This window comes from Bufo bufo, chromosome 4, assembly GCF_905171765.1.
Source record: "Bufo bufo chromosome 4, aBufBuf1.1, whole genome shotgun sequence".
Taxonomy (NCBI): Eukaryota; Metazoa; Chordata; class Amphibia; order Anura; family Bufonidae; genus Bufo; species Bufo bufo.
Genome location: NC_053392.1, coordinates 21094060 through 21105291, shown reverse-complemented (window position 1 = coordinate 21105291; position 11232 = coordinate 21094060). Strand labels below are relative to the sequence as shown.

The window sequence follows — 11232 nt, the reverse complement described above, 5'->3', positions numbered from 1 at the left end:
TTACATATATCTGACGGCACACTTCTTGCTGCTGTCTTCTCTTTCTGCTCTACTATATTTCCCAATATTTGCACCTCCATCCAAGAGGAACCTTTGCAAACTCTTCCAGAAATGTCCACTTTCCAGTCTGTTTGCAGGACAATACCGCGTAAAACTGGGCAGTTGGGTGGTATAACTCTACCCCTTCTTGATGACGGCAGATGTTCAGGGGAACAACTAGGTTTTTTAATTGCAACCTGCCACATTCGTTTGATCTCAGAAGATACCCCCCCCAGAGGTGTGTTTGGTAGGCACTATTCTCATTTAGAACATGCATAATTGTTTGAGCATAGATAGATTAGATTGATATAAATATATAAAGGGGATGGTAAGGATAACTGTGGATTGAATGTGCGGAGAGTGTACAGAAGACACAGCAGTATGGAGGGGTGAATCACACAGGTTTTGTATCTGCGGTGAGAGGAGGGCAAATTCAAGTGAGGTCCAAACCCAGGTGGACCCCTATAAAATAGACCTGACTGGAGTTTCCCATCAAAAGCCAGTCGCTGAAGCAGAATGTCCTTTTGGGGAGTTGAAGCAGAAGTTCTTAATAAATGCCATCAACTCTGTTAACCTAAAAGTAAGTTCTTACTGAAAAGAACCTCATCCTGAAAAGCGTAATGGAGGCTCTGTGATGTTTTGGCGCTCCTCTTCGGTCATCGGCACTGGGTGTGTGGCAACTTTGCAGGGATTCATGAAATTGGAAGGCGTATTCAAGATTTGTTGAAGGAAAACATTCTGCAAAGGCTTAAAGTTACTTCTCCGTCAAGGGAGGCTCCCAGTAAGAAAACTATCATCAAAACTGTTCCTCCAAAAGCAGACGAGAATACATGCCACATTTATGTGACTATTGTGCAAATTACTTTCAAAAGGAAAGACAGGTGAATAGAATACGGTGCAGGCTATCTGCTCAGGTTGGGTCTTATGACTTTGGTGCATTAAATGTATGGCCTTTTGTAAATACAAAATAACAATAGATTTCATTCTTCTACAACGTGATAATCCAAAGGTAGAGAAGCCACCATGACCTGGTTATGAGAGTGCCATGCTCAAGATTGAAGGCTGTGTCGAGAGCAGTGGAGTCTATATGACCAGAACACTACTGCAAAATGACTTCCTACGGTTTGCAACTTCCCCATTATAATAGGAAGATGAGCTCTGGAGCACAAAATGCTGTTAAAAAAAAATCACAATATTGTGTGGACATGAACATTAAAGGCCACATGAAACAGCAATGACCAGAAAGTTGTCTTTGGCAACAGCTCTGGAAATCTCGAATCATGTATTCAGGAATGTGATGATATTGGGTAGTAACCCCACGTCTTAGTGCTGGCTCTAACTTACTACATACACTGATGAGCAAAAGGGTAATAATGTTTTGAACTTTTTGACTTTCAGGCTCCATATCTCACCATCCACTACAGCTTTGGACGTAAGACCACCATCATTTTATAGACCATCATCTCGGCTATCTCATACATAAATCGGACTTACGACTATTTAGCATATGATTAGTTATGCAGATTCTTGTCATGAAACTGCATTGTTACTGTTTTGCTCCTAAAATTAAATTTTTTATTATTTTGTAAATCCACCTTTTTGGCTTTCAACACTGCCTGAATCCTTCTGGGCATGCTCTCGATCAGATTCAAGCAAGTCTTGACTGAAATATGTTCCCAGGTTTCTTCTCCACATTCCCAATGTTGGTGCATTTTTTTGTCAATTCTACCGACAAGTGTTCTTCTGGGTTGAGGTCTAGGGGCCAATCCAGCACTTCTACTTCATTGAACCATTTCTTCACCAATCTCAACGTATGCTTCGGGTCGTTCTCCTGCTGGAACACTATGTTGTCCTTTTCATACCCATAGTACTCGAGTGTATGAAGTAACTCGTATTATAGGATACTCCTATATAGCTCAGGATTGAGACCACCATCCATCCTGTTCAAGTATCCAACGCCTTTGGGAAACATCCCATATCATCCCGCTTTCTCCACCAAACTTGACAGTTCCTTCAATTTCTCGATACGTTAGCCCCTTTCCCTTGTTTCTTCCAGACCCATTTGCACCCATCAGAGCCCAGTCTATTGACTTTCATCTCATCGCTCCAAATCACCCCTTTCCACTGGTCCTACTTTTTTGCAAACTCAAGCGGACGTTTCTTATGACGATATTGTAGTCAAGGCTTCTTCATCTTATTTTCAGGCCACCATTGTAATGTGCGTCGCACGAACGACTGTGATCTCACTATTACGAAGCCTACGAGCCACCTCCACTGCCGTGTTAGTCACGCCAGAACTGATAGACCTTGTGATGAGCCAACTTGTTGACTCTGATATTTTGCCTGGACCTCCACCTCTTGACTTTGGAATGGATGGACAGACTTAATTTAGTATTCTTCCAACTGTCATGGCTCACATGATGCATTTTGGCAATTTTCTTGGCTGAGATACCACTATGGATGATGCTGTTTCTGTTTTCTTGGGAAATCTTCATGGCTGCTCCTGGATTCAAACCAGTGACCCTTTGCTTGGGAGTCAACCTAATAACACACTGAACTATTAGGGAGTGTGAGAACCAGTTGTAATTTGTAGTATAGAAGAAGAAAGATAGTTTCACCACCAGGAGCAAAAACAGTAACAATGCAGTTACATGACAAGAATCTGCAGAACTAATCATATGCTAAATCGTTGTAAGTGTAATTTATGTACAAGATAGCTAAAATGATGATGGGAGTCTCACGTTCAAAGCTGTAGTGGATGGTGAGATATGGAGCCTGAAAGTCAAAAGTTCAAAACATTGTTAGCCTTTTGCTCATCACTGTATAGTGTTGGAGGACCTATGATTTGTATGTTGGGTCTCCACAACTGCAGAAGATGAAATGATGGATCTTCAAACTCTATTTTGTTTTAGAGGATTGATTCTGACCCTGATAATCCTGAGTCTCTGGATTTACCCGAGCTACAGGTTGCTTCAAACCTCAAGACTTCTTTTTCTGTTCTGGATCTTGTGTACGTTTGTGAAGATTCCTTCTATGGGGCCATTATTCAATCTCCTGTTTATATTTAGTTTTAATCTGACCCTAAACAATGACATTTGATTACCTGAAATTACATTTTTCTCGAGTCTGAGGTAGCACCTAGGTTAATTATTCAACTTCTTCAAAAAGGACAGACCATACACAAGCAGCAATTAACCCTTTTCCAACCAGCGGCGTAATAGTACGGTGCTGGCCGGGTCTTTAAAGATGTCGCCCGCTCCTGAGTGGAGCAGATGCCATAGCAACGGGTGGCCTGCTGTTTCTTATAGCAGACACCTGTGCCTAATGTCCGCAACCGGCAGTAATGCCGATTGCGGACATTTAACACCTCAGATGCAGAGGTCAATCCTGACCACTGCATCTGAGAGCATGAAACACTGGAAGCGCGCTCTTCCGGTGATGCTACGGCTGCCCCTTGCGGCGTTCGGAGGAGCCGGAGCGTGTGTGCAGCAGCAGCCCATGTTTTTGTGAATGACAGGAGGCTGCTGCATAGTATTTCCTATGGAGCCCTTGGTTGTAATAGGGCTCCATAGGAAACTAGCAATTTTATCATAGACTCCAATGCTAGTGCATTGGGGTCTATAAGAATAGCAATCTAATGATTGCTTGTTATAGTTCCCTAAGTGTTAAAAAAGTTTTAAAAATCACCCACCTTTTCCCAAAATAAAAACAAAAAAAATTTAAAAAATACACATCATGGGTGTCGCCATGTGCGAAAATGCCCATAGTATAAAAATATAAATATGTATTCCCCATACGGTAAACGGCAAAATGGCCGATTCGCCGTTTTTGGTCGCTTCATTTTCTACAAAAAAATTTAATAAGTGATCAAAAAGTCATACACACCCCAGAATGGTATCAATGAAAAGTTCAGATCAAAACGCAAGAAAACCTATACGTATAAGGTATCGCACTGACCTGTTGAATGAAAGTAACTGGTCAGTTTTATCGCACATCGACCGTCGCAATTAAAAAACACCTATGTGAAGGCAGGGAGCGCAAAACGAAAACGCAAAAACAAAAAAACCTCTGGGGTAGAAAGGGTTAAAAGGTCATGCCTAAACCAATGCAAATGGTAAAATATCCAAGTAAAATAAACTGTATAAGGATTTATTAGAGCGGGTTACGGTGCTGCTTTGGACTTGAGGGAAAGGAAATGTCAGGTAAGTGAATTCTCTGTTCTTCGTTGTCCTCTGCATCACCTGAGGACTTAAGAAACTGAAGAATTTTTTGAAGGGGGGTGAACACCGCCTTCTGTAACAAACACGAATTCCCTTTTCCCTTTGTAATGCCCAGCCTGTAATGGTTCACAAAGGTCTTTGCAGAAGCGAAGGAATTAGCCTGGCAGCACTGAAAAGGGGAACGTCTGCAAATGTAGTAAATGTAGCCGTAGATGTGGTTATATGGGCATTGACTCTCACTTGGGGCAGAGTATCTAAATTTATTGCTTCATTGAAGTTAAATACCTACCACCCTTTTAACATCTTTCTTCCTCTCCATTAAGAGGGTTGAGAAAATACTCTGGCAGAATATCCTCCTGGTTCTTTTTTTTGTTCTGAGTGCACCTTGGTAAATAAAATACAGGAACAGTTCTGATTCTCAGATAGGAACACAGAGTTTGGAGCTTACCTACTCTTTTAGTGTAGACCACCTCTAACCAGCAGAACAGTCTCCTGAGATAAGTATCTGGCATGAACCTGATCTAGAAGTTTAAAGGGGGAAGAACCAGAGAACAATACCAGATAGGAGTAAGGGAATGGATGTTGCGTCTTTACTGTCTTAGGCCCTTAAAGAATCTTCTAACAAGATTAGACTGAGCGAACTTGAAATCTAAAAGGGCATTCACAGCTCCAAAATGAACACTTAGTGTATTGACTTTCAAGTTTGTGTCAAAACCTACAAAGAAAGAATAAATCAGAAGTACTGAGGTCCTTTTTTACTGAAGATTCTCCATATTCTGTGATATACTTTTAGTGGATGGTCTTTGGGAGTACAGAATAATGGATACATCTGACTTGGGCAAAACCTGATTAGCTAATCTTGCCCTCTCAATATCCAAGCCATCAGATGGAGGGGAAACTATGTTCAGGTAGATAATAGGTGATTTCCAATGTTCTACCTGGGACAAAAGACGATGAAGACTATCGCATCTGCCCTGTCCAGTTTGGACATTTTGAGGACTCTTGTGAATGATCGGAAGACATATGTACAGCAGGTTTCCTCTCATATACAGGTAGAATTCATTTAGGGCCATTATCCAATCTGTCTTGAAGAGACAACAGATGTTTTTCAACTTGACATTCTTCCAGGTAGCAATCAGATGAATTTTAGGTTGGTCTAACTTCCTGAAAATAGCTTGAAAAACCTGTGGATTCAACTCCCATTCTTCTGGAAAGAGTCACTGTCTGTTCTGGAGATCTGTGACTGAATTATCTATACCTCTTATGTGTACTGGTAGGCAAGTATGAAAAAATGTAGGACCTCCTTTGTGTCACTGTCTCAGGTGCAATACGGAGTATTGTGCACACTATATCTTTATTAACACATATCATGTTTCAAGGGAGGATCGCCGCCTCTTTAAAAAACAAAAACTAAACTTATGTGTATTGCAGAGAAGTTGGGCACTCCATGATCAGGGCACACTTGCATTCCAGGTAGGTACTCCTTGCCCCACCTATTTCTTAAGGTTAAAAACGGAAATGAGACTTCAACCTGATCGTGATGTGGAAATTGAAGAGATCTTGAAAGTAAGAAAGCCTTGTCTCACCTCTATTAGCTCTCAAATGTTCAAGGACTTCTTTTCTTGGGACTCCCTGGAACCACTGGTCTTGCAGAACCAACCCCTAAAGAAGGCTGAGGCATTTGAAGTCCCCTTCATTTGACTGTGACTGTGGAGGGTATGTGACTTTCCCTAGGATAAGTTTATGTCCAACCACCATCACCTCAAGGCCTGTCTTGTCTGCAGCAGAAGCAAAACTTGCTGATCTAGATGGGGAGAGATGCATTGAGAAAGGATCACAAAGGCTCGAGATTGACTGACTGACCGACTTTTACCCTCGGAACCACCTGTTCGGAGGAGATTAGGAACTCCAATGTCCTCATCAGGGATCCAATTGGTATCAGAGGCTTCTGTATCAAGTGTCTGATGGACAAGTTTATCAGAAGTATCCTCTCTGATGGAAAAAAAAAAAAAAGCTTCATTGCCCTTGAATCCAGAAGAAACCCAAGTAGCTTCAAGAACGTTACTGGAGAAAGATCCGATTTCTGGTAGTTTTATTAAAAACCTGTGACACTGAAGAAAACTGATCCACAAGTATTTCTTTGGAGACTGGCTTAAACTGTTAGACTGCTAGTCTACCAGTCTTTTTGTGAAAACTCTAGGGGCAGATAGTAGGCTGACTAGAAGGGTCCTGAATTGCAGATGACAAATTTTGCCCTTTTTTTGACAAGTATCAGTCTCAGGAGTTTTCGGTAACTTTTTGGATAGACATCTTTCTGATGATGTTTTACCATGAAATCTCCCTCTTGTGTCAGAGCAACCACAGACCATAGGGTCTCCATCCTGAACTTCTTCTGAATTCAGGACAAAAATCTTTAATTTGGCTTGGAAGTGGCAAAACATAGATATAGAATACATTCCCTTATGGCTATAGAGTAACCATTTTAGAGCAATATTTTCTGGAAATGTGTCCAGGAGAGCAGAAACATGCCATGCTGGGGAAAAAAAAAACCTGCTGTAATGTGGCTCAGACTGAGAGCACTTGACACCTGGCATCACAATTCACTCTTAGGGGTAGATGACTTATTTTAGGAAGTTGAGGCATGATTACATCTACTGAACTTGTTCTCTTTCTCAAGTGCACAAAAATGTCTTCTGTATCTCTTGATGGAGTATCTCTTATTCCCTCTAGAGCCCAATGGTTTGTTCGTAGACATTTAGTAATCGACAAATGACCTAGCTCAAATGGAGTGGGAAATAAAATTATCTTTAGTGGCGGTTCTAGCGTTTTGGCCAGCTTTTACTATGAGATGAGTTACAGAGCGTCATGGACCTGGAGGATAGACAAAGGGTATCCAGGAAAAAAAATTGCTTAGGAAGCCAGAAGCCTAATTCATAGATGGGAATAAGCTGTTTTTCTGTGGAGGTGCCCGCTGCAGTGTCATCTTAAAGAGGGCTAAGCCAAATTCTCAAGGTTCCTGCCACTGGAATAATAGCAAGAAAAGCTTTACATAGTGCAGAAGCTGTGGTGAAGGATCTCTGCAGGAAAGTGTTAGCTGTCCTCCATTGGGTTTCTAAGGAAGGATGAAAAATCAGAAGAAAACACTGATTTTGTGTAGAGCTTAGCCACAGCCAAATCAACTTTGGGAGGAGCGTCCCAGTTCTTAGAGACCTTACATTCCAACATATAGATGGGTTTGAAATGGCTAGCCACGTCCATCTATAAGGGATAGATGGACAACAAGAAAGAGTCTATTCTGTCCTATTTAAACTGAAAATAAGAACAAAAGAGTAGAGGAAGTGAGTGCAGAACAGGAATGCTTACCTCTACAAACAGTGGGTGACATCATCAATCCCAACAGTATTTAATAACATAGGGGGTCATTTACTAACCAGAAGTAGGCCTATATAAGGCGTATTTCTGGCGCATATTGTGGCGCAAAGGTCTTTTGCGCTGCAATCTGCGACTTTTCCCCGCTCACGCCAGGTCTAAAAAAAGTGGGCCGGCATGCCCGTCTGTTACCATTTTCTACGCCTGGTTTAGGCATAGAAACTGGTCTAAATATAAGACAGAAAGGAAGCTGTCTTACATTTAGAAGCGGCGGTAGATATGCCAAAGTTATGTAGAGGCGACTGAATCCAGTGCAGGGGCTTATTAAGACCAACGTCTAAAATACCTGTCTTAATAAATGAGCCCCTTGGTGTGCACCTACCACTAGTTAGGCTTTACTGTAGCCTAAATGAATCTGTCTTGCAATTTTCTGTGGTTTATTCTCCATCATTAGGACAATTCTTCTCATCAGCCTTAAGATCAAGTCTAAGCAAGGTGTCTACAGTCATATTTGCCTTGAAAGGGGTTTTCATGCAGAGTATATAAATTGGAACAAGAACAAAAGGAACACCTTCAGCCATCCCTTTGTGTTCTTCTAGAAGCCGCATAATTTCCTGGCATTACTTCACGTTGATGTGAATGGGGCATATGGCAGTTTCCAGCACAGTGCTATGTTAGGGGTTGCACTGTTATGGTGAGAAAAAAATCTGAATGCATCTCGCCCCTTTCATCAGTACAGAGCTGAGATTCCAGCCGTGTCTTCTAAAGATTTTTGTTTTGTTTCTTTGAGATCAGGCTGTTAACAGCCATCAGTATCAGGTTGGTGAGCGGCCGACTAATCAGTTGCTGTGCTGAGATTTGAACACCTACCAATCAAATATTGATAACCTACCTAGAGGATAGGCCACCAGTATCCTCATCTCAGAAACCCCTTCAACAGATTGCCAGTTATTAAATATATAGGCAGGCAGTGTTATTGGTGGGAAAACTCTTTTTATAGTCCTAGTACTGGACACTTGGGGCCTTTACATTGACCATCTTTATCTTCTTAAGGTCTTCCTTCGAAAACTACTCTACATATAGCAAGTGAGGACCATTCTCCATGTAGAACTACTAAGTGATTGCAGGCTTACCAACACAAGATGCTGAATTACAGATCACTATTAGTCTAGGTTCACATGAGGATCTGGCTATCGGAGTTTACTGTATCGGACATTGCCGGATATGACCGTGTATCGCCAGATCCACATTGACTGACTGGATTCCAGAATAAATGCAGGCTTTTGGCCAGACAAAAAACGCATGCATATGAATGTGGCGCCTTTCGAAATGGTCCAATAATATGCCTTCTTGTGTTTTAGATGAAACACAAATACTGAGACAAAAAGTAAGATGGCACCAACCACTGCTGTCTACTATTTGTGTATTTATCTCCTTTGGGATCTTACCAGTCGTGATGGCATAAAATTGTACAAGGTATTGGAAAAAATGATAAGAAACAAGCAAGACAAAGGGCGGAGAAAAGGTGCAAGAGCCATAAATCCAGAGGAGACATGTAGCAGGCAGAGATTTGGTGGCCCTGTTACATACAGAGTCAATTTTTTTTTCTAGTGCATTTTCCTGATAAGTCCCTTCTCCAAAGTGCATCAGTCCCATAGAGTTTGCACTAGTGATGAAGGATACATATATGTAGATGTTTTTGTGGTCTCTGTCTTGTCAGGACATTACCTCCTGCTCCACCGCAGCTATATGTTAGAATGTTCCTGAATCTGGACACCTGGTCATGTGATCCTAGGGCGATGCCAGTTCAATGGAGGTTTAATAAATAAAGGTTATAGAGATGGTAGTTAGACCTGGGTCCGCAGACATTCCTGCCTTATCCCTCTACAGTGACACTATCATTTTCTGAACTTGTTGCTAAAGGTGATTCATAGTGTAGTTTGGCCCCATGGCAAGTTTTGTTACGGGGTCCCTTGAGTGTTACATGGTTGTCTTTTTGAGCAAAGGGTCATGAACCCATCACGGATGCCATTACTCACTCACCAGTCATTACCTGCGCGTCCTTAGTGATGACCCTGTGTTTTTTGTGATCAGTGCGATGTTCGCTGTTTACAGACACCAAAGCCCAGGAGAAGCGGCGGCAGCACCACCAGTCACTTTTGCGGGCCACTGTCCACAGTCCGACCAGGAGCCACCAGATCCCCAGCACACAGAGTCCTCACTTGTCAGCGCTAATCAGTCGGGGAAGCCCGCGTCCTTTGGTCCATCAGAAGCCAATCTGCACCCTCCCGGTGTCACTCAGCATGTCAGGTCAGTGTCCGACCCTTAGTATTCAGTGTCATTTGTGAGCTTGGCCTGAGGGAGTGACGTCAGATGCCGCATGTATCACATCCATAGACCCGTTCATAACATTAAACCTGAATACTCTCTCATTGTGTTAATCAGGTGGGTGTAAGTTGGGACATGTCCCTTTGTGCCCCGTTTCAGCAAAGCTCTCGCATTGAAAGCTGACACACTATAGTCATAGCTCTTTCTATAGTCCTGACCACCTCTGTCTGCTGTATCCAGGCCTGACAGGGTGGAGATGGTCCATTCTAGAAATGGGTGGGACCTGCATCTTACAGATACTTATAGGATAGCCTGTGGAATAACATTGACATTGATGAAGGAAGGGTTCCCCTTCCCTAGGAGCAAACTTTAGCATTTAATTTTCATAAACATGATTGTTGGTCTGCGTCCACCACCATAGCAAGCTCTGTGACGTCTTCTGTTGATGTCTTCTTTTTCACCAGGCAGTGGATTCGGCAACTTGACTTCAGCTAACAAGACTAAGAGTCCAGCAGCAGTCAAGAAGAGTCAGCAGGAGGGAGATTCCAGTAAACCACTGATCTGGCCCAACACAGAGATCCCCCTGATACAGGTACAAAGAGCGAGAAGCAGAGCATGAAGAGGATCAATAATGACTCAAATCCACCACTAGGTGGTTGAGCTACTCAAAGAGTTACTCTACGTTTTTTAGGAAACTTGGTAAATTGATATAGCGCTTTAAGGGGAATTTCACAATGCATAGAATGCCGATACGTAATCATTTATTAATGAAGGCAGGTGCTATGGAGCCCCAGGAATTTTCAAGCTACTTGTTTAACACACTTTCTTTGTTTTAGAATTTGCAAAAAAGAAGCAACAGCCATTACAGTGCAGAATATTCCAGGTAATTATATGCTCTCCGTCCCTAGCCTGTCCATCATAATACTTAGTCCTATAGATACGACCATTATCTGCTGTGTGACTTGTGCTCTTCCATCATGCTCATGGTTTCTGTATGACCTGGACTCTACCTCTAGGGCTTCTCCTTTGTCGTGCTCACGGTTCGTGTGTGACATGGGCTCCTCTTCTGTTGTGCTCATGGTTCGTGTGACTTGTTCTCTTCCTCTGTCATGTTCTTGGTCCTGTGTGACTTGTGCTCTTCCATCATGCTCATGGTTGCTGTATGACCTGGACTCTACCTCTAGGGCTTCTCCTTTGTCGTGCTCACGGTTCGTGTGTGACATGGGCTCCTCTTCTGTTGTGCTCATGGTTCCTGTGTGACTTGTTCTCTTCCTCT

At 42.4% G+C, this 11232-nt stretch overlaps 1 protein-coding gene across 1 annotated transcript in view; it reads left to right on the top strand.

The window, feature by feature from the left end:
* AGBL5 (AGBL carboxypeptidase 5) overlaps positions 1 to 11232 on the top strand; it is a 37472-nt gene that overhangs the window by 25041 nt on the left and 1199 nt on the right. Inside the window, exons 13-15 of the mRNA XM_040426971.1 lie at positions 9744 to 9938; positions 10421 to 10548; positions 10793 to 10839. Of these exons, the coding sequence (XP_040282905.1) occupies positions 9744 to 9938; positions 10421 to 10548; positions 10793 to 10839 (370 nt within the window). The remainder of the gene's footprint in view (positions 1 to 9743; positions 9939 to 10420; positions 10549 to 10792; positions 10840 to 11232) is intronic.